The 23152-nt window shown below is 37.8% G+C and overlaps 1 protein-coding gene across 1 annotated transcript in view; it reads left to right on the top strand.

The window, feature by feature from the left end:
* Positions 1 to 23152, top strand: part of HCRTR2 (hypocretin receptor 2) — a 135457-nt gene that overhangs the window by 71206 nt on the left and 41099 nt on the right. The window contains exon 2 of the mRNA XM_055406761.2: positions 18772 to 18950. Within this exon, the coding sequence (XP_055262736.1) occupies positions 18772 to 18950 (179 nt within the window). The remainder of the gene's footprint in view (positions 1 to 18771; positions 18951 to 23152) is intronic.

Genomic DNA, 23152 nt, shown 5'->3' with positions numbered 1-23152 from the left:
AAGAGATTGAATGTTTCATAATTGTAATGCCCATGCCCAAATAGATTTTCCTTCAGTCTCTAGCTTAGTTGCAAACACATTTAATGTGGTCCATCCTATTATCTAAAAGGTCATTCTGTTGTTTTCAGTCTTCATCTAAGAAACTCTAAGACATGATTTCAGGGATTTATGTAAGCAGAAGTGATATAAAGTGCCAAAGGAGAAGTAGGTACTATGATTTACCTATATTGAATTCCTTTCTATTCTCTCAAGAATCAAATAGTCATGACAAATTCTCTAATGTCAAGAACAAATGAGTTGTGCAAATTTCATATAATCAGTCACTTAATAACCATTAATTAAGCATCTTTTTTATTTAGAAATGAGGTCCTGACTTTGAAAAATAAAAAAATAAATACAGACTCTGTAAAATGACGTACAATTTAAGGCCCAAGAAGCTATATAAAGTGGTTAAAAATACAAAAGTTTAGAAGTACTATAGGAAGAGGGGAAATAAAAGGCTGGCTTAATTTGAAGAATATCTAATTTAAAACAAGTCCAGATTAAAACCAGGGAATGATAATGCTAATTTTGAAGGAAATCACATTCTAAAGTAGCCATCAAACTGCCCCATAAAAATTTTAACAAGACTTCCTTAAAATAACGTAAATTCTGGAGAGTGATGTTCTCTTTGCTTCCAAATAGCCAATAAACATATAAAATATGCTACACTTGACTCAATAAAATATCTAACAACCACAGAAAATACCTGACACTACCAAGTGTTCACAAGTACATGGAGCAACTAGGATACTCTCATCTGCTAGCTAGAGCAAGAACTGGTGGTATAATCAGCATTTTAGAAAACTCTGGGCAACTTTGTAATAGCACTGGTGATATGCATACCTCAGATAGCAATTTGGCTCAGACAGACCTATGTGTCAGAAACTCATACTATGTCCACCAAAAGCATGTGCAAATATGTTTACAAGAGTCTTGAATTAGAACCAACAAAAAGGTCCGTGGATAATAAATAAATATTAATGGATTGGAACCTATACAGCAAGGAAAATTATAAAACTACAGCTACACATACAACATAAAAGATCTCATAAATATAATGATGAGAAAAATAAGTCAGATACAAAATAAAACATGCATTTTAATCTCATTCAAATTAAGTTAAAGAAGCAAAAATTAGCCTATGCTGTTACAAATCAGGATACCAGTTTCCTTTGGTTATAGGTTGAGTACATTTCTTTCTGGTCTTATATTTGCATATTTTCTAAATGTTTGATACTTCAGTAAAAAATAAGCTAAAAGCAGCAAAACAATAACAGCAAAAGCAAAGCACATTAACTCTAAGAAACAATTAAGCAAATTGATATTTAAAAATAAATGCACTGGAAATATCTTCTCTCACTCTGTGGCATTATCTTCATACTCTTTTGATGTACCTTAATTTTAGGGTTATTTAATTTATCAAATGTTCCCTTTATATTTAATATTTTTGAGAAAATTGGCTCAAGAAATGCTTGTCTATCCAAAGGTCATCTGATGGGAGAATTATTTTTCCTCTTTTACGTTTATAATTGACCTGGGATTAATATTTATTTATTGTGTGATGTAGAAATAAAATTTCATTTATTTCATGTAAATATCAATTTATCCAGAACCATTTACAGCAAAGAAAGGTGGTGTGCACTTATCATGCAGAAGGGTCCCTTTTCTCAAGGAGATCAGGAGTCTGTATAGGTGGTCACTTTCTCAACTTTAAATTTTGGTTTCTTGACCTATTTTTTTTTGTGCCAGCATTGTACTGTTTTGTTTACGTTATAGTAAGATTTTATAGATGGTAAAGTGTGATCCTTTAAATTTGTTCTTCAATATCATCTTGGCTAGGCCCACTGCATTTTCATACATATTTTAAAATCAACTTATTAATCTTTACCAAACAAAAGCTTAGATGTTGACTAGGGATGCATTGAATTTATACAACAATTTTAGAGAAGATTTACATTCTTCTACTATTCGTTCTTCAATGACTATGGTTTATGCTTTATTTATATATATTATTTTCTAATATTTTTATATTTTATGATCTTTCTTTTTAGGGGTTATATGCAACTCTCATTAAAGTTTTCCTAGATGTTGAATATTTTTATTGTACAACTGGTATCATCTTTGTAACTGTATTTTTCTAGTTATTTAGCTTTTTTTTTAATAAAAACAATTGATTTCTATATGTATGCTGGATTTTTGGATATTCATTTTGTGTACTTTGTATGGTGTGTACTGCCAGCAAATGTGATTAATTCATTTAGTGGGATTAGTAGTTTATCTGGAGATTTTTCCATGCTTTTACTTACAGAATTATGTCCTTTATGAATAATAGGTTTTATTGCATTCTTTCTAACCTCTATGACTTTGTGCCATCAAGTTGAACAAGTATGCCCTTTTATTTCATCTTTAAGTAACTGTTAAAAAGCTGGAAATGAGATATATGTAGTATAATATTAATTGCTAATATTAATCTGGAATGAGGTCTCTAGTGATATATCATAGGACTCTATTTTTGTTCAGTTTTAAAAAATATTGGATTACATCTCTCCTTGGCAAATATGTTTTAAATATTGTTTCTTCCTCATTTCACTTCTCATGTATTCAGAGTCCAATTACTTAATACATGTATTTTAGAATGTAAACAATATATTATTCATATTATTGTCTGTATTTCCTATTGTTTTCTCTGTATTGTTTAGTTTGGATATTTTACTGTTAGCTTGGATTGTTCCATTGGTTAGCGCTATCCATCTAATCATCTATGGAATTCATTGTTGTGTTTCCCGTTAACATATTTTTAAGTCTAAAACTCCCCTTAAATATTTTCTAATTATTCATTAATTTTTACTGGAGTAGAGTTGCTTTACAGTGTTGTGTTACTTTCTACCATACAGCCAAGTGAATCAGCTACACACACACACACACACACACACACACACATATGTATATCCCTTCTTGTTTGGATATTCTTCCCATTTAAGTCACCATATTCAATTACTTATTAATAGTCCACATAATATAACATAATTTCTTAAGCTTATTAATCTAATTGTTTTTACATTTCTGAAATATTTATTATTTTCTTTTCCTATAGACTTTGGTCTTATGGTATTGGCTTTGTGTCTGCCTGATGATTTTTTTTATAGAATGAATGACATTTTGTATGAAAATCTGTAGAAATCATTTGATGCTCTGGCTAATGGTATCTTCTTCCATAAGGAATTTGTGTTTGCTTTGGCAGGCAGTTAGTGTTGATACAGAAAACCTCTATCCAGCCACTAGGTGAAGGCATTTGTAGCTGGGCTTCGGGGAAGCTTGTCTCCTTCAGACGCATCTCTACTGGAGTTTGCTCTTTCGGGCTGCCGCTGAAAGCCAGGCTTGTTTACCTCGTTGATGGATTCTGAGCTACAGAGATTGCCCTCTGTTCAATAAGCCTGCTCAAATTCCTGCTCAACTTCTCACATCGTTTGCTGCTACATCTATTTTCAGTCAGCTGATTCTTGCAAACTGCCAAAAACTTTGAGAAGAGGTGTTGAATGTCAGCAAGCAATGTCTTCTTTCCGTTTCTCCAGTACATTGTCCCTTCAAGTCCTCACTGCTTGGGAAGCTTCCAGTGTTGTAAAGAGATGTGTGACACTCCTGGTTGTTTCAGATGGGAGGTTTGCTCTGTAACAAGCTTATCTGTCATAACCAGAAATATAAACTATTTTCTTAGAGTAAAACTGATGTACTGCTGAGTACGATAATAGTATTTCAAAAGAAATAAAGGCACCTTTGGATATTTGCCAACCAAGAGTATTTGGCTGAAATTGCATAATTCTCTGAACATGACAGGTCTCCCCCTTCTCGTTCTATTTCTATCCCTGGTTGATTTTATCTTCTCAGCTGTCTTTAATCTTTATCACTAATCCAATGAATTCCAAATATTTACCTGTAACTGAAAAATAGCTTCTGAAATACAGACCCATAAATCCAAATACCAAAATATCCCTTTTGGATATTTTGATAGCAAAATAACTCACAAGTGTTTCAAACTCACATAAAGAAAAGGGAATTTTTCATCTTCTATCTCTGCTTCCACATGAATCCACCTCATTCTCTTCTGTTTCATAACCCATAAGCAATAAGGTGAGCAATAAGATCTCCCTACCTGCTAAGCAACGTACTGGGTGATCATCCTCGGTTCTTTTTACTTTCTTCATCCTCATATCTAATCCCTCACCATGGCTTTATGTTTCAACTTCATTATTATTTCTTGAATTCATTTGTTTTCAGCATTCTTTTGTCCTCATGTGTGTCCTTGGAATTCTAAAAAGTCTAAAAATTGGCTCCCTTGCTTCCAGTTTAAGAGCATATATAATTTCCACACTCCCCCAAGTCATCTTTGAAAAAATAGAAACAGAGTCTTGTCACTTTCTTGCTTAAAGTCTTTTAGTGACTCTCCCTAATCTTTGGGAAAGTGTCTAAGTACTTTATGAGTTGAATGTGAAGTAAATGCAAAATATATAGAAGATGAAAAAATGAAATTTAACATTATGGTATGGAAAGCAAGACTGAGCCAAGAACTGGCATTAAAACTTTGGAAATTAGCTTCCTAGAGATGAGAATTGAAGTTGTGAGTGTAAATAATAACAAAGAAGGAAAGAGCATGGATGAAAAATGAAAGAGGATTAAAGATATCCATGAAATGAATGAGGGAAAGTATTTCTACAAAGAAGGCCAAAAGTTTAAGTTTATTGAAGGCAGTAAGATAAATGGAATTCAAGTGTCAAGCAAAGGATAGATCACTTGTGTGTCCTAATTAGTGCCAATGGGCCAAAGATGAGAACTGACCATATGTCTCTGAAGAGCTCTGAGCATAGGATAGAGATCCAGATGGAATTCTGAGAGGCTGTCCTGGGAACAAACATAGTGATTTATCTGTAATGAGTAAAAAGACATGGATAACCAAGAAGTTGATACCAACTTCCAGACAAATTCCTTTGATGTCTACTAGATGTAGCCATTAATAGAACTACAGATGCTGAGACCCTGGAGTCTTCCTCCCCCCTTCACTTTCCCTCCAGGCCAGCCTCAAAGGCCTGAGGATACTAATTAACATTAGGATGCTCTGGTCTCTGGCACCTTGAGTACAGAACCTTGTTATCCTCAGTAGTTGAGCCCTCCCCGACCTCTCACAGACAATGGAAGTCAAGCTGGCTTCCCATCTGCCCCTCTGAAGAATTTCCTTTGGACTTGATTCCTGTGAATTATTACCTGCCTTGCATTTCTGTTGTATAGTCCTCCTTCTGTGTGGTTTCCTGGTACATTTGTGCCTATGTGAAGATACTGTCTTTCTAAATCCCTTCTCAACGACTTACTAATTGTGGTATCACAATTATTCCCCACACTACCTCACTGGTGTTAACATGAGAATTACTGCCTTTGTTAAAATAATGACCTCATTCATTACTAGGGAAATGCAGATCAAAATTACAAGGAGGGATCACCTCACACTGGTCAGAATGGCCATCATCAAAAAATGTACAAACAATAAATGCTGAAGAGGATGTGGAGGAAAGGGAAATTTTGTGCACTGTTGGTGGGAATGTACATTGATACAGCCGTATAGAGAACAGTATGGAGATTCCTTTTAAAAAAATGAGGAATAAAACTCCCATGTGACTCAGCAATCCTACAACTAGGCATATGCTCTGAGAAAACCATAACTGAAAAAGACACCTGTACCCCATTGTTCATTGCAACACTGTTTGCAATAACACTGTTTACAATACGAATGGAAACAACCTAGATGTCCATCAAGGGATGAATGGATAAAGAGGTTGTGGTACATATATACAATGGAATATTACTCAGCCATAAAAAGGAACACGTTTGAGTCCATTGTGGTGAGGTGGATGAACCCAGAGTCTGTTAAATGAGTGAAATAAGTTGGAAAGAGAAAACTAAATAATACATATATATGAAATCTAGAAAAATGGTACTGATGAACACATTTACAGGACAAGAATAGAGATGCAGATATGGAGGGCCATCTTGTGGGCACAGTGAGGGCAGGAAAGAGTGGGACAACTTGAGAGAGTATCTCTGAAATTACACATTGCATGCGTGCTAAGTCCCTTCAGTCGTGTTTGACTCTTCGCAACCCTCTGGACTGTAACCTGCCAGGCTCCTTTGTCCATGGGATTCCCCAGGGAAGAATACTGGAGTGGGTTGCCATGCCCTCCTCCAGGGCATCTTCCCAACCCAGGGATAAAACCTGTGTCTCCTATATCTCCTGTACTGATAGGCAGATTCTTTACCACTAGCACCATCTGAGAAGTCAATATGTTAAATAAATAGCTAAAGGGAAGTTGCTGTATAACACAGGGTGCTCAGTGTGGTAGTCTGTGACAATCTAGAAGGATGGGGTGCAGTGGGGGTGTGGGGGAAGGTTCAAGTGGGAGGGACATTCATACTTATGGCTGATTCACACTGTATGGCAGAAGTCAACATAATATTGTAAAGCGAACATCCCTCCAATTAAAAATAAATTTAAAAATATACAGATACACAGAAGTCTAAAGAACAAAACACCATCAGAGAACAAAACGGAGATCCCGGAGATCAAAAAAAGACAAGGGCAGAGATGAAGAATTCCACAGAAGCATTGGAAAATAAAGCTGAGAAAGTTCTTTTGGAGAATAGAACAAGAGAATAAGAAATAAAAAAAAAAGAAAATTAGGGGATCACTAAGGGGGAAAGGGAGCCTAGCAACTTAATAAAATTCTCGAGAACAGAGAAAAAAAATAAAGCTCAACATTCAGAGAACTAAGATCATGGCATCTGGTCCCATCACTTCATGGAAAACAGATGGTGAAACAGTGGAAACAGTGGCTGACTTTATTTTTGTGGGCTCCAAATTCACTGCAGATGCTGATTGTAGCCATGAAATTAAAAGACGCTTACTCCTTGGAAGGAAAGTTATGACCAACCTAGACAGCATCTTATAAAGCAGAGACATTACTTTGCCAACAAAGGTCCATCTAGTCAAGGCTATGGTTTTTCCCGTGGTCATGTATGGATGTGAGAGTTGGACTATAAAGAAAGCTGATCGCCGAAGAATTGATGCTTGTGAACTGTGGTGTTGGAGAAGACTCTTGAGAGTCCCCTGGACAGCAAGGAGATCCAACCAGTCTATCCTAAAGGAGATCAGTCCTGGGTGTTCATTGAAAGGACTGATGTTGAAGTTGAAACTCCAATACTTTGGCCACCTGATGCGAAGAGCTGTCTCATTTGAAAAGACCCTGATGGTGGGAAAGATTGAGAGCAGGAGGAGAAGGGGACGACGGAGGGTGAGATGGTTGGATGGCATCACTGACTCAATGGACATGGGTTTGGGTGGACTCTGGGAGTTGATGATGGACAGGGAGGCCTGGTGTGCTGCAGTTCACAGGATCACAGAGTCAGACACAACTGAGCAACAGAACTGAACTGAACTGAATAAGAAAATATTTGTCAAATTGCAGACTTCTATATTTTCTCGAGGAAACAGAAACCGAAATACAATGCAAACGTTGTTATCTGTGATTCTATAGTAACTTTTCTGAAGTTTTCTTTACCTTAATGTTAGATAACCATTGGGGATGCATTTCACACCACAAGTGTGCTTCTTGTCAGTGTCCCATCTGTCAGACTTGCCAGAAAAGAAGTGGCACCTGTGCCTTCTGCTCCTCTGAGCACAGACACATTTACAGACAGCCATCCCGGACGTGTGGGTGGAGATAGGAGGTTGAGTCAGGAATTATTGGCATGTTTGCCCAGGAAGATAAGGAAGCGAAACTAACAATAGGAAAGAGGACCAATGCCAAGGGGGTGATGTGTAATGCACATGAGAAAGGAAAGTATCCGGGGGTTTTACCCTTTGCAGACAGCACCAATAGTCTCTCCTGTTTCATAGATCTGCTCACTGTAATGATTTTGGATGACTCCTTTCCTGCTTTCAAGATAGATTTCTCATGGGAGTTAAATAGATACTATCTTCTATGTGTATTCAATTGTTTTTTGTTGTTGTTGTTTTTCATTTAGGAAACGTTTTATTTCATCTTGATTAATTCATTTATTTAAGTATTTAATTTAAAAGACATTAGCCGTGAGTGTGTGTGTGCGCACGCGCACTGTCATGTCCAACTCTTCGAGACCCCAGAGACTGTAGCCCACTGCTCATCTGCCCATGAGATTTTCCTGGCAATTATACTGTAGTGCGTTGCCATTTCCTCTTCCAGGGTATCTTCCCAACCCAAGGATACAAAATCGCACCGCTTGTGTGCATTGGCAGGAGGATTCTTTAAAGCTGAGCCACATGGGATTCCTGTTAGCCATTTTATTCTTTCTTAAAGATTTAATCTAGAAAAATCCCACTTGAAACAAGTGTATTTATTTTTATATTATAAAGAATATTACAATTCATGTATGTTTCAAACTCATCTCTTAAGTGACAGGGTGAGCAGTTTCAAAGTCTTTCACTGACACTTTGTGGCAAACGGTGGAACTACAGTGTTGCTTAAGTTGTTTTCTGACGTTTTATATGTGTAATATAACAAATAACAATCAATAAATTGCCATGTTACACATCAGTATACATTCATATATACATTAATAAAGAAAAATCCAGAAATTGCATAGCTATTCATTAAGACACTAAATTACAATGTCACAACCTACTACAAACAGCACTTTGATTTCACAAAGAAATAATTTCAGTTATATCTTTAAAAATCATGTGTTGACTATCTTTAACACTGCTATTAATATATTAGAACTGAGGTGCATTTGAATAAATGTGTTCTCTTTCATTCTTTTAGCTTTTCATGAATTTTTAAAAAATCATAAAACTAAGATTGTTACCTAGAATTTTCATTCTGTGCTTAGGATTTTAGAGGAATGTTATTGGTGGCTTCCCTGGTGGCTCCTGCAATGTGGGAGACCTGGGTTCGATCTCTGGCTTGGTTAGAACCCCTGGAGAAGGAAAAGGCTACCCACTCCAGTATTTGGCCTGCAGAATTCCATGGACTATTCCATGGGGTCGCAAATAGTCGGAGATGACTGAGCGACTTTCATTCTTTCACTCACATTGTTGGGTCAAAAATTTTGTTTCCCATTTTTTATAACTACTTGTTTTCATGGAAAGTGATTTTTAAAATTGTGATAAAGCATTCATAATTTAAAATTCACCACTTTAACCATCCTCAAGTGTACAATTCATTGGCAGTAAGTACATTCTTATTATCATTCAATCATCACCATCGTGTATCTCCAGAACATTTTTCATCTTGTAAAACTAAAATTCTTTCTACGTAAACAATTATAACCCACTCTCTCCTCCCCCAAGACCCTGGCAACTAGCATTCTTCTTTCTGTCTTAAGGGATTTGACTAAGTACTTCATATAAGTAGAATTATATAATCATTGTCTTTTTGTGTCTGGGTTATTTCAGTTAGCATAGCACCTATATATTGTTTTAATGTTTAAAAATTAAATAAATATGAAAATGCTTAAAATAACTTGAAATATTTAGTTCAGATCTTTCAAGAAGCACAATAACATACTAATTATATATCATACAGTCTCCTCTTTATATCATAATCAATTGCAAGTTGACATACATAGTTCAAGACCTACATGTATGTTTAATAAAAGATGCAGTCTCACCAACAGATTAACACTGTATCACCCTAGTTTAAATTTGTCCAAGTGCAAGGACTGATTGGAGAGATAAATTAACTTTGTCCATATATAGTCTGATGGTTATTAAAACAAAAGCCAGTTCATCATAAATGCAGATTAAAGTTGCAACGGGCTTTTTCTGTTAATACTTTCTTTTCTCTTTTGAAAATCAGTTTAAGTTTGGCCCATCCAATTACAGGCACTGGCTTCTTAAAGGCTGCATCTCTATATTGCAGTTTAAATCCCCCTCTACATCACTGGCTACAGATGCTCTCATACAGATGGAGTCATGTTCCATCTGTCAGTACTGCAGAGAAAAGATGCATGTGATATATCATCGGATTCTTACAGAAGAAGAGATGACGGACCAGATGAGGGGTGAAAGAGAAAGGAATAAATGGACTTTTATCTTCGTGCACCTCTGCATCTCAAAAAATCTGTTTAAAAAAAAATCCATGTTAGAAGTATTAATAGATTTTCAGTCAATCTGCACCCCCAACACTCTGTAATTCCCCCTCACCCCTATGTGTACAAACATCCCTCACCTCTTCCTGGTTAGTGCAGGCCGACTTTTAAGTGCAGCCTAATCACAAACTAACTTTAATGTTGGTGGATCATGATCACTCAGAGAACCAGTTTCAAAAATAGTACCAAGTTCATGTCTCAGCCCTACCAAGGCTCATCAGAAGGCTATATGTGGGGAATTGAGTGCCAGGAAAATAACTGACAGGCAGCCAAGTTCCCTGTCAAGTGTCAGACTTTACTTAAAAGAAATGAGGAAAATAAATGCTCCATTCAGCCACTGGGTTTTTTCCTCTCCTTTTAAAGAACCTCATGATTCTTTATAATACTCAGGCAGTACATACACTGTAAGTGTATGAACACAGCAGTGTTATGAATATTTAGTTATTGCAAAGAAAGTTCTAGGCAGTGTTTGCACTGGGAGAAAAGCTTTTGAAACCAAGAAGTGTAAGAGAAAGAAAAAGCCCAGCTCAAACTGAAAAGGAGTCTTTGTACCAATAAGAAAATAACAACAGAAAATGCAAAACCCAGAATAGTCCATAATACTTTTAGAATTTGATTCATGATCAGGAAAGGTACAAGTAATGTTTTTTTTTCTTTCCCTTAATTTAAACTGCTTCTGTCTTTTCAAAAAATGTTATTGTAGTATATTTGATTTAAAATGCTGTGTTAGTTTCAGGTGTGCAACAAAATGCATCGGTTATATTTATATGTATGTGCATAGGCTTTTGCAGAACACTGAGTAAACTTCCCTGTGCTGTGTTGTAGATCCTTGCTGTTTATCTATTTTATGTAGTAGTGAGTGTATGTTACCCAAATCTCCTAATTCACCCCTTCATTCCCCACGTTCCCCTTGGTACCTGTACGTTTGATTTTGAGATCTGCAAGTCTGTTTCTGTTTTTCAAAATAAGTTCACTTGTACCATTTTTATTGGATTCCACATAGAAGTGATATTGTATGGCATTTGTCTTTCTCTGACTTCACTTAGTATGATAATATGTAGGTCAAAAGAATTTATGTTACTGAGAATGGCATTATTTCATTTTTTATGATGTAATATAGTTTCAAAAGAGAAAGAAGTCATGTTGAGCTAGACTAAGTAAGAGAAATTTCATGAAACCAACTCTATCATTTGATTCGTTGGATTTTGTTTCTCTCTCTCTTTTTTTTTTTTTTTTTTGAGGGGCTAGTATATAGTTGAGTTTAATATGGGATTGAAATGGAGTGTGGTCACTTCTAAACAGAGGAATGGCATTAGTAAACACTTTGACATGGAACATGCTAGATATAAAGTGAAATATCTAACTAATCCTGTAGCTCTGAAGTATGGACAGCCTTGCAAGACTTAAGGGAAAGTTCAACAAGACCTGGGTGGTAGAATGTCTATCTGAGGATTTTTCACTTAATCCTGAAGGAGAGGAGAAACTCCTGTTGAAATGAAAGAGATAATCTAACTGACGGGAATGGTACCCATGGATAAAGTGGACAGGAGTACAGAGAGCGGGTTCAGGGAGGTCATTGCAATGCTCCAGCTAATGGCTATCACAATCTAACCAAGCATCTGTAGTGGGAATAGAAAAACAGTTACAGAGGCAAGAGATACTTGGGGGATTTTAAACATAGGTTACAGAGAAAAAAGAAGCATGCTATACTTCAGAGAAGTGTAAAGTCCGGGCATGAGAATATAGGAAAAGATGATGAATTTAACTCTGTATAATTTTGATGTCTTACGAGGAGAAGGCTGTGTTTCCATTGTACCTTTAATATTTTGAATGGGCCAATGAATAAATTAACACAATAATGGATATTTGTTCAACCCAATTTGAGGAGATGAGCCCCCAAAGATGTGCTCAGTTCTGAATAGCTAGCTCATTTAAAAAGAATTTCTGGTTATCTTCAGCATTTTCTCAGTAAAGAGACCAGGGCCATGAGAGGGATAATCTTGCTATCATGTTGCAATGTTGCACCCAGGGAATTAAGTTTTGGGAAATAGGCATAGTCATAATCTTAAGTCAAGTTAAGTTGGAAGTAGTCAAACAGGAGATGGCAAGAGTAAATATCGACAATTTAGGAATCAGTGAACTAAACTAGACTGGAATGGGTAAATTTAACTCACATGACCATTATATCTACTACTGCAGGCAAGAATCCCTTAGAAGAAATGGAGTAGCCATCATAGTCAACAAAAGAGTCAGAAATGCAGTATTTGGGTGCAATCTCAAAAATGACAGAATGATCTCTGTTAGTTTCCAAGGCAAACCGTTCAATATCACAGTAATCTAAGTCTATGCTCCAACCAGTAATGCTGAAGTGGCTGAAGTCGAATGGTTCTATGAAGACCTACAAGACTTTCTAGAATTAACACCCAAAAAAGACGTCCTGTTCATTACAGGAGACTGGAATGCAAAAGTAAGAAGTCAGGAAATACCTGGAGTAAGGCAAATTTGGCCTTGGAGTACAGAATGAAGCAGAGCAAAGGCTAATAGAGTTCTGCCAAGAGAACACACTGGTCATAGCAAACGTCCTCTTCCAACAACACAAGAGAAGACTCTACACATGGACATCACCAGATGGTCAACACCGAAATCAGACTGATTATATTCTTTGCAGCCAAAGATGAAGAAGCTCTGTACAGCCAATAAAAAGAGGACCAGGAGCTGAATATGGCTCAGATCATGAAATCCTTATTGCCAAATTCAGACTTAAATTGAAGAAGATACGGAAAAACACTAGACCATTCAGGTATGACCTAAATCAAATCCCTTACAGTGGAAGTGACAAATAGTTTCAAGGGATTAGATCTGATAGAGTGCCTGAAGAGCTATGGACAGAGGTTCATGACATTGTACAGGAGGCAGTGATTAAGACCATCCCCAAGAAAAAGAAATTTAAAAAGGCAAAATGGTTGTCTGAGAAGGCTTTACAAACAGTTATGAAAAGAAGCAAAAGGCAAAATAGAAAAGGAAATATATATCCATCTGAATGCAGAGTTCCAAAAATTAGCAAGGAGAGATAAGAAAGCCTTCCTCAGTGATCAAGGCAAAGATATAGAGGAAAACAAGAGAATGGGAAAGTTTAGAGAACTCTTCAAGAAAATTAGAGACACCAAGCTGTATATTTAAGCTTCTTCAGCATTACTTTTCATGCAAAGATGGGCACAGTAAAGGACAGAAATGGTATGGCCCTAACAGAAGCAGAGAATATTAAGAAGAGGTGGCAAGAATACACAGAAGAGCCATACAAAAATGATTTTCATGACCCAGATAACCACGATGGTGTGATCACTAAACTAGAGCCAGACATCCTGGAATGAGAAGTCAAGTGGGCCTTAGGAAGCATCACTACGGACAAAGCTAGTGGAGGTGATGGAATCCCAGTGCAGCTATTTCAAATCCTAAATGTTGAGGCTACGAAAGTGCTGCACTTAATATGCCTGCAAATTTGGAAAGCCCAGCAATGACCACAGGACTGGAAAAGGTCAGTTTTCTTTCCATTCCCAAAGAAGAGCAATGCCAAAGAATGTTCAAACTACTACACAATTGCACTCATCTCCCATGCCAGCAAAGTAATGCTCAAAGTCCTCCAAGGCAGGCTTCAACAGTAGGTGAACCATGAAATTCCATATGTACAAGCTGGATTTATAAAAGGCAGAGGAACCAGAGATCCAATTGCCAACATCCGTTGGATCATCAGAAATACAAGAGAGTTCCAGTAAAAACATCTACTTCTGCTTTATTGACTATACCAAAGCCTCTGGCTGTGTGGATCAAAGCAAACTGGAAAATTCTTCAAGAGATGGGAATACCAGACCACCTGACCTTCCTCCTAAGAAATCTGTATGCAGGTCAGGAAACAACAGTTAGAATTCTACATAGAACAATGGACTGATTCTAAATTGGGAAAGGAGTACATCAAATCTGTGTATTTCAGCTTCTTCAGCATTACTGTTCAGGGCATAGACTTGGATTACTGTGATATTGAATGATTTGCCTTGGCAACAAACAGAGATCATTCTGTCTTTTTTTCAGATTGCATCCAATTACTGCATATCAAACTCTTTTGTTGACTATGATGGCTACTCCATTTCTTCTCTGAGATTCTTGCCCACAGTAGTAGATATAATGGTCATTTGAGTTATATTCACCCATTCCAGTCTATTTTAGTTCATTGATTCCTAAAATGTTAGTGTTTACTCTTGTCATCTCCTGTTTGACCACTTCCAATTTTCCTTGATTCATGGACCAAACATTCCAGGTTCCTATGCAATATTGCTCTTACAGCATTGGACTTTACTTCCATCACCAGTCACATCCACACCTGGGAAGGTTCCATAAGCCTCTTAAACAATAATCACAGAAAAGTAAATAATCTGATCACATGACCACAGCATTGTCTAACTCAATGGGACTATGAGCAATGCCGTGTAGGGCCACCCAAGATGGACAGGTCATGGCAGAGAGTTCTGACAAAACGTGGTTCCCTGGAGAAGGGAATGGCAAACCACGTCAGTATTCTAACTGAGGTACAGTGAGCCCCCAATCCAATGGGACTGGTGTCCCTGTCAGAAGATAGCCATGTGGATACAGAGAGGCAGGAGAAAAGACCATGTGATGATGGAGGAGAAGGAGACTGGATATACAGAGCCACACCCAGGGAAGGCCATGTTAACAGCCAACCACCAGAAACCATGAGAGCAGCAAGGAAGGAATTATCTACAAGTTTCAGAGGCAGCATGACCCTCCTGACCTTGATTTTTGACTTCTGACTCCAGAACTCTGTGAAAATAGGTTTGTGTGGCTTTAAAACACCCAACCTGCAGTACTCTTAAAGCAGCTCTGGGAAATTAATACAGGTATGATGTAGAAAAAGGAGGTAAGTTTATTCCTTGGGTTCCAGAAACGAATAAAGAACCCATGAACAGAACTGAAGGGGAAACAGACATCATCTCAACATGAATAACAACTTGCTGGTAGGTAAATTCACCACAAAATAGAAGCCAAGGGCTTAAGCAAGCCATAAATTGTTGTTGCTTTTGTTGTTTAGTCCCTAAGTCATGTCCTACTCTTTTGAAACCCCATGGACTGTAAACTTCCAGGCTCCCCTGTCCATGAGATTTCCCAGGCAAGAATACTGGAGTAGGTTTCCACTTTCTTCTCCAGGGGCTCTTCCTGACTGAGGGATTGAACTCCAGTCTCCTGCATTGGCAGGATGATTCTTTTACAACTGAGCCACCAGGGCAGCCCTAAGTTGCAAATTCCCCACTATTAAAAATGTGCAAGTAGAAATGAATCAGGAATACTGCAGAGCTGATTTATGCATCTGATTAAACCGATGATCTCCGACTCTAGAAATCAATGGACATGCATTAAAGTCTTGCCAAAGAGAGGTAGACAGCTGCCTTTCACCTCTGCTTCACTGATAGGTGCTGAAACATAATAGAATGGTATGCATAGTGTATAAGATTAAATCTAAAGTCAGCATTTACTAGCTATTCATCCTTAGGTAGACTCCGTTGCATCAGTTTTGCACATGTTAAACAGAAATAGTAATCACTTTATACTGTTATTATGGAGATTAAACTAGTTAATAATTTAAATTGTTTAAAACAGAACACAGGAAATATAAGTGTTTATTGGTGATCTACTTGCTCTCACATTGCTTAGCATCGTGCATTAACACTGGCCTCCCATCACTGCCATTCCTCACCCTCAAAATATGGAGAATTGGGAGTCAAACTAGAACTGATTGTATTTTTTTAAAGTTTCATTTTCTTTTCTAGATCCCACTTGGACCATTTATTGACCAAGTATCAGAAGTGTGATTTTTTTTTTCTGTTTTCTCATAACAAGCCACGATAATGTGTTAGTCAACTGGTAAGGTGGATTTGTGTGTGTGCGTGTGTTTCAAGCATTTCTGAGAAGTAAATGATTCAGCAGCAGCATTTTCAGACAATAAAGACTACAGTTTATCCTAACAAAGCTCTCTTGAGTTTTCAGTACTTATGTGCTAGAATTGGAGGAAGATGTGAAGTCTTCACAATTAAATCCTCAGAAATTCAGATATTTCATTAAATGAGCATCTGTTGGTGACTGGAGTGTAATTTCAGCTTCAGGAGCTAGTAAAAGAATTTTTCAACATATGACACTCCTAATAACAGTTACATAATTGTCAAAAAGAAATCCTCACTAAATGACTCAAATTTAACAAAATACACTTTTATTTCTTCACTAAGGAAGGTTACTAATCACTGCATCACTTGGGTGCATGGATGACAGCTTTGACAGGTTAACAATACTTCAGGTAAATTCAGTTACTTAGTTACATTCCGTGAAGAAAATCCATCAACAGATGTGGGTAGCAATGCTTATATATAATTCTGGGACCAGTGATTATGTAACCTTTGGATCCATCAGAGGGAGGAAGGAGAATCAAGGAACTAGATGCTCTTTCCATAAGGAGTGGCTTAGTGACAGCACACATTTTAAAAAGGGGGATGCTCTGAGAAAGTGAGGGAGGCTTGGCTGTGAGAGTATGTTTGATCTGAGGCAAAGTTTAGAGGCCAACAAGCGTAGTAGAAAGGAAAGCGTTTCTAGAATTTAGATGTGCTTTTTTAAAATAACTCTTTCATTCACAAAAGAAGGTAACCAATGTGGTGGAACGACCAGCACTTCACTTGGTGTATAAGCCCAGTTGTCATAGTGATTCCCTGCTTTATAAGCTATTTGTCCCCAACAAGTTCCACAAAATCCCTGTGTGTCAATGACATCATAATATACAAAACATCAGTAATGATGAATTCCCTTGGGATTGTCATTGAGATTGAATATCCACCTCACTATCTGGCAATAATAGGTACTGAATAATTGTAGGCTTTTGTCTTTAAGTGTCTTCATCTCTTATAAGTCCTAAAGGCAGAGTTTGGGAGCAGATATGGGTCAATATGATGGATAAGGCAACACCACAGTTCACTGAAAAATAGCAAGCTCTTTATTCATCTCAATTCAGCAAATATCAATATTTCTTGAGTATCTACTACATGCTGCCCACTGAGGGGATAAAATGATAAATCAAAGATTGTTCTTTAATTTCTGGAAAATGAAATTCAAAATCAAGTAAAACAAACACAGCCATATGAGCCACTGAGAAATGCCTTGCAAGGTAAGGGAACTGATTTTAAGCATATATTGAGAATTCACACAGATTGATTCAGTGAAAACACAGAGCAGCCTTAAATTTTCTCCCCTTGGCAATATTTATTTGTGAAATTGCAGGGGTACTAGCCAGCTTGATAGTATTCCCTAATCAGACCTATTTTGTTTAGTTACTGCCTTGGTCTGTCAATCCTGCTGTAACAGAGTACCATGAACTGAATGGCTTATAAACAACAGAAGTTTGTGTCTCAGTTCTGGATTCTGAGAAGTGCAAGGTCAAGGCTCTGGCAGCTTCAGCATCTTGGCAGAGTCCATTTCCTGGTTCATAAAAAACAGGCAATTTTTTGCTGTATCCTCTCATGGTGGAAGAGGTGAAAGATCTCTCTGTATAAGGAGAGATCCCTTATATTAGCTCCCTTTATAAGGACCTAATGCCCTTGACAAAGCCTCCACCCTCATGTCCAACTCATTTTCCAAAGGTCCACTTCCTAATACCATCACACTGGGGGTTAGGAGCCTTTCTTTTTTCAATTGAAGTATAGTTGATTTACAATGTTTTGTTAATTACTGTAGTACAGCAAAGTGATTCAGTTATATTTACATAGACATATACATTCTTTTTTAATTATTACTTTCCATTATGGCTTATCATAGGGTATTGATTATAGCTCCCTATGCTATATAGTAGGAGTGGCTTCCCAGGTGCTCAGTGGTTAAAAATTCCACCTGCCAACGCAGGAGACACAGGAGACCTGGGTTCAATCCCTGGGTTGGGAAGATCCCCTGGAGTAAGAAATGGCAACCCACTCCAGTATTCTTGCCTGGAAAATTCCATGGACAGAGAAACCTGGCAGGCTACAGTCCATGGGGTCGCAAAAAGTTGGACATAACTGTGCATGAACACACACTATACCGTAGGATCTAATTGCTTATCCATTCTATACATAAAACTTACATCTGCTAATCCCAACTTCCCAGCCCTTCACTCCCTCAGCCCCTTTCTCCTCCGCAACCACCAATCTGTTCTCTATATCTGTGACCCTGTTTCTTCTTCAAAAGCAGATCTATTTGTGCCATATTTTCGATTTCCACATATAATGGATATTGTGTATTATTTGTCTTTATCTGACTTACTTCACTTAATGCAACAATCTCTAGTTCCATCCATGTTGCTGCAGAGGACACGATTTCATTCTTTTTCATGGCTGAATAATATTCTTCTGTGTATATGTACCCCATATTCTTTTGAGGGGGTAGGATCTTAATATATGGATTTCTGTTTCATTGCACCTTCCACATCATGGACGTTCAGTCCATAACAGAGACCATTCCTTTCTCTTTCCGAATCAGTTTGTGTGGCCGTGTGGAAGAACCACCACATGAGGACGGTGACCAATTACTTCATTGTCAACCTTTCTCTGGCTGATGTGCTTGTGACCATCACCTGCCTTCCAGCCACGTTAGTTGTGGACATTACTGAGACCTGGTTCTTCGGACAGTCCCTCTGTAAAGTGATTCCTTATTTACAGGTAAATGCTTTGTACTCTTTTGGGGGGGTTCAAACACAAAAACTACCAAAAAATGTGTAATCATTTTAATTTATAGCCATGGTCCATTAGTAAATACTTAGTGCATTAAGAGAGAAATTAGCAAACTTAAGGAAAGTAATACTAGAAACTTTGGGTAAACAAGGTAAGTTCTGGGTAAAAAAGTGTTAGAATCCTGTGCTGTATAAACCTTTTGCTTCTTTGATCTCTAATTTTATGATTATAAATTAAAGAACTTTAACAAATCAATGATTGAGGTTATCCCAATCCAAATAATTGAGTTTTTTTTTTTTTTTTGAGCCTTGTGGGCTACAGTCCATGGGGTTGCAAAAGAAGCAGACATGACTTAGGGACTAAACAACAACAACAATATCTAAAATATACAAAGAGTTGTTAAAACTAAGCAATCTGAAAGCAAACAACCCAACTAAAACATAGACCAAAGACATTAACGACACCTTACTAAAGAAGATATACAAATGGCAAAGAAACATATGAAAAGATGTCCTTCATCACATCTCATCAGTGAACTGCAAATTAAAATAATGAAATATTACTACATACTTATTAGAACGGCCAAACTATGAAACTCTGACAACAACAAAAGCTGGCAAGGATGTGGAGCAACAGGAACTCTCATTCATTGCTGGCGAGGATAATGAAAACTGTTATAGCTATTTTGGAAGACTGATTTTTTTTAACAAAACTGTCCCAGTATATGATCCAGCAATTTCATTCCTTGATATTTACTCTCAAAAGTTGAAAATTTACATACACAGAAAATCTCTCATGAAAATGTCTATTGCAGCTTTATCCATGATGACCAAAATTTTGAGGTAACTAAGATGTCCTTCAGTGGATTAACAGATAAACTAACTGGAGTACAACCAGATAATAGAATATTATTCAGTGATGAAAAGAAATGAGTTGCAGGACATGTTCAGTTCAGTTGCTCAGTCATGTCTGATTCTGCAACCCCATGGACTGCAGCACTCTAGGCTTCCCTGTCCATCACCAACTCCTGGAGCTTGCTCAAACTCATGTCCATCAAGTTGGTGATGCCATCCAACCATCTCATCCTCTGTCATCCCCTTCTCCTCCTGCCTTCAATATTTCTTAGCATCAGGGTCTTTTCCAATAAGTCAGTTCTCATCAGGTGGCCAAAGTATTGGAGTTTTGGCTTCAGCATCAGTCCTTCCTTCCAATGAATATTCAGGACTGATTTCTTTAAGGATTGACTGGTTGGATCTCCTTGTAGACCAAGGGACTCTTAAGAGTCTTCTCCAACACCATGATTCAAAAGCATCAATTCCTTGGTGCTCAGCTTTCTTTATAGTCCAACTCTCACATCCATACACAACTACTGGAAAAATCATAGCTTCGACTAGATGGACTTTTGACAGCAAAGTAATGTCTCTGCTTTTTAATACACTGTCTAGGTTGGTCATAGCTTTTCTTCTAAGAAGCAAACGTCTTTTAATTTCATGGCTGCAGTCACCATCTGCAGTGATTTTGGAGCCCAAGGAAAGTCTATCACTGTTTCCATTGTTTCCCCATATATTTGCCAAGAAGTGATGGGACCAGATGCCATGATCTTAGTTTTCTGAACGTTGAGTTTTAAGCCAACTTTTTCATTCTCCTCTTTCACTTTCATCAAGAGGCTCATTAGTTCCTCTTACTTTCTGCCATAAGGGTGGTATCATCTGCATATCTGAGGTTATTGATATTTCTCCTGGCAATATGTATAACAGTGTGTGCTTCATCCTACAAGCCTTCCCAGGTGGTGCCAATGGGTAAAGAATCATCCTTCTAATGCAGTAGACACAAGAGATGGGAGTTTGAACCATGGATTGGGAAGATCCCCTGGAATAGGAAATGGCAACCCACTCCAGTATTCTTGCCTGGAAGATTCCAGGGACAGAGGAGTCTGGCTATGGGGTTGCAGTGAGTGGTTAGCCTATCCCTCTTCCAGGGGGACTTCCTGACCCAGGAATTGAACCAGGGTCTCCTGCATTGCAGGCAGATTCTTTACCATATGAAAAGAATACTACTACCTGAGAATAGTACTACCCAGGAAGCCCTGTAGGAGCAGTGAACTGCTTTTTCAGAGTGACTGTTTCAATATAACTGAAGAGTCTCTGCACAGGAAAAGAACACAAGTCTACTGAGATTCGGGTGATGGGTGTTCGGTGGCGGATGGTCTCCCTCTTTCTCTCAGTCACACTTTCCTACATTCCAGTCTATTAGTGCCCATCATCCAACCTTTGCAATTTGGCAGAATTTCCATTTCTACTTGTCGTGGATCTCTGGTGCTGTTTGTCACGTCTGTATGCTATCATGAAACTGACTCCTCTACCAAAGAAAACTTCCCACTTTGAGCTGACCACAGGGCACTCATAGGACAAATGCAAGATAAAGCATCGACAGCAAAAGAAAGTTCACATCATCTCACTTTGCTTCACTCACAGTGTTCACAATTCACACTACATTCATTTCTGAAATGATTTACTATCAGTTTGGTTTGACTTACTGTCAAAACTCAATGAAAAAGGCACCCAGAAGTGCACTCCTACAAGTGAAAAGCAACAACAGAACTCTCATTTATAATCATTTATGATAAGGTACAATTGTGTACCACCTTTGAGAAAATCATGTAAATTGGATTCTAATTGTACACTACAGTATATTATACACCAGCAAATACAGTAGTCAAACAACGACTGTTAAATCACTGATGCCTAAGTGTTCATTCAATGGATTATACCATTAGATTATCCAAACAGCATATTGTCTCATGGGAAGGCACTGCACCCTGGCTCACCATTGGCACTGGACAGCCATCTCTCAAGCGCACTGATTGGAACTGATTATTGCTAGCAGTTGAAGGAACTCCTAGAAATGACTTCAGAATTTGAATCACATTACTTCTATCCCATTCACCCATGTTGATTAGAATTTATGAAAAGCAAGATACTAAGCCTTGTTGAGAACTTTTCGTTTCTAATTGCTAGAGAGGATAAATATAGCCCTGGCTCAGTAGTATGAAAGGTCACCTGTGTAGAGCTAGATGACCACTCTATCCCCAGGTTGGCAAGGGTTTAGAAGGGCTCTGGGTTCTTGACACATTCTCAGGGAGGAATGGAGGATGAACAAAGAGTGGACACTGGAGAAAGGTGTGAATGTCCCCTAAGGCAGTGCCAAAGAATTTCCAGGTGCCATCAACAAGGTGGAATCAAGATTGCCAGAGAAATATCAACCAACTCAGATATGTAGATGAAACAACTCCAGTGGCAGAAAGTGAAGAGGAACTAAAGATCCTCTTGATGAGGGTGAAAGAGGAGAATGAAAAAGCTGGCTTGAAACTTAACACTAAAAAAAAATAAATAAATATAAATGATCACTTCATGGCAAATAGAAGGGGGAAAAGGGGAAGCAGTGGCAGGTTTTCCTTTCTTGGGCTTCAAAAATCACTGCAGACGGTGACTGCAGCCATGAAATTTAAAGACACTTGCTCCTTGGAAGGAAAGCAATGACAAACCTAGACAGCATGTTAAAAAGCAGAAATGTTACTTTGCCAACAAAGGTCTGTCTAGTCAAAGCTGTAGTTTTTTCAAGTAGTTATATATGGATATGAAAGTTGGACAATGTAAAAGGCTGAGCACCAAAAATTGATGCCTTTGAACTCTGGTGCTAGAAATGACTCTCAAAAGTCCCTTGGACTGCAAAGAAATCAAGTTAGCCAATCCTAAAGGAAATCAACCATGAATATTCACTGGAAGGACTGATGGTAAAGCTGAAGCTTCAATATTTTGACTGCCGCATGCAAAGAGTCAACTCATTAGAAAAGACCCTGATGCTGGGAGAGATTGAAGGCAGGAGAAAGGGACAACAGGGGATGAGATGGTTGGATGGCATCACCAATTCAATGGACATGAGTTTGAGCAAGCTCCAGGAGCTGGTGAAGGACAGGGAAGCCTGGCATTCTGCAGACCATGGGGTTGCAAAGAGTCGGACACGACTAAGCAACTGAACAGCAACAAATCAACCAACATAAACCTACTCTGATAGAGTTCATCCCTTTCAAATTAAAGTTCAAATTAACCCCCCAGAATTTAGAACAGCTTATATCTTTACTTATAATTTCTATAACTATTCTTCACTGTAAAGCAGTCTGTTCCAATTAA

This window comes from Moschus berezovskii, chromosome 23 (assembly GCF_049115385.1).
Source record: "Moschus berezovskii isolate FMDL1 chromosome 23, NW_MosBer_1.0, whole genome shotgun sequence".
Classification (NCBI taxonomy): domain Eukaryota; kingdom Metazoa; phylum Chordata; class Mammalia; order Artiodactyla; family Moschidae; genus Moschus; species Moschus berezovskii.
The sequence above is the reverse complement of the archived record's forward strand: the minus strand, read 5'-3'. Positions and strand labels throughout refer to the sequence as shown.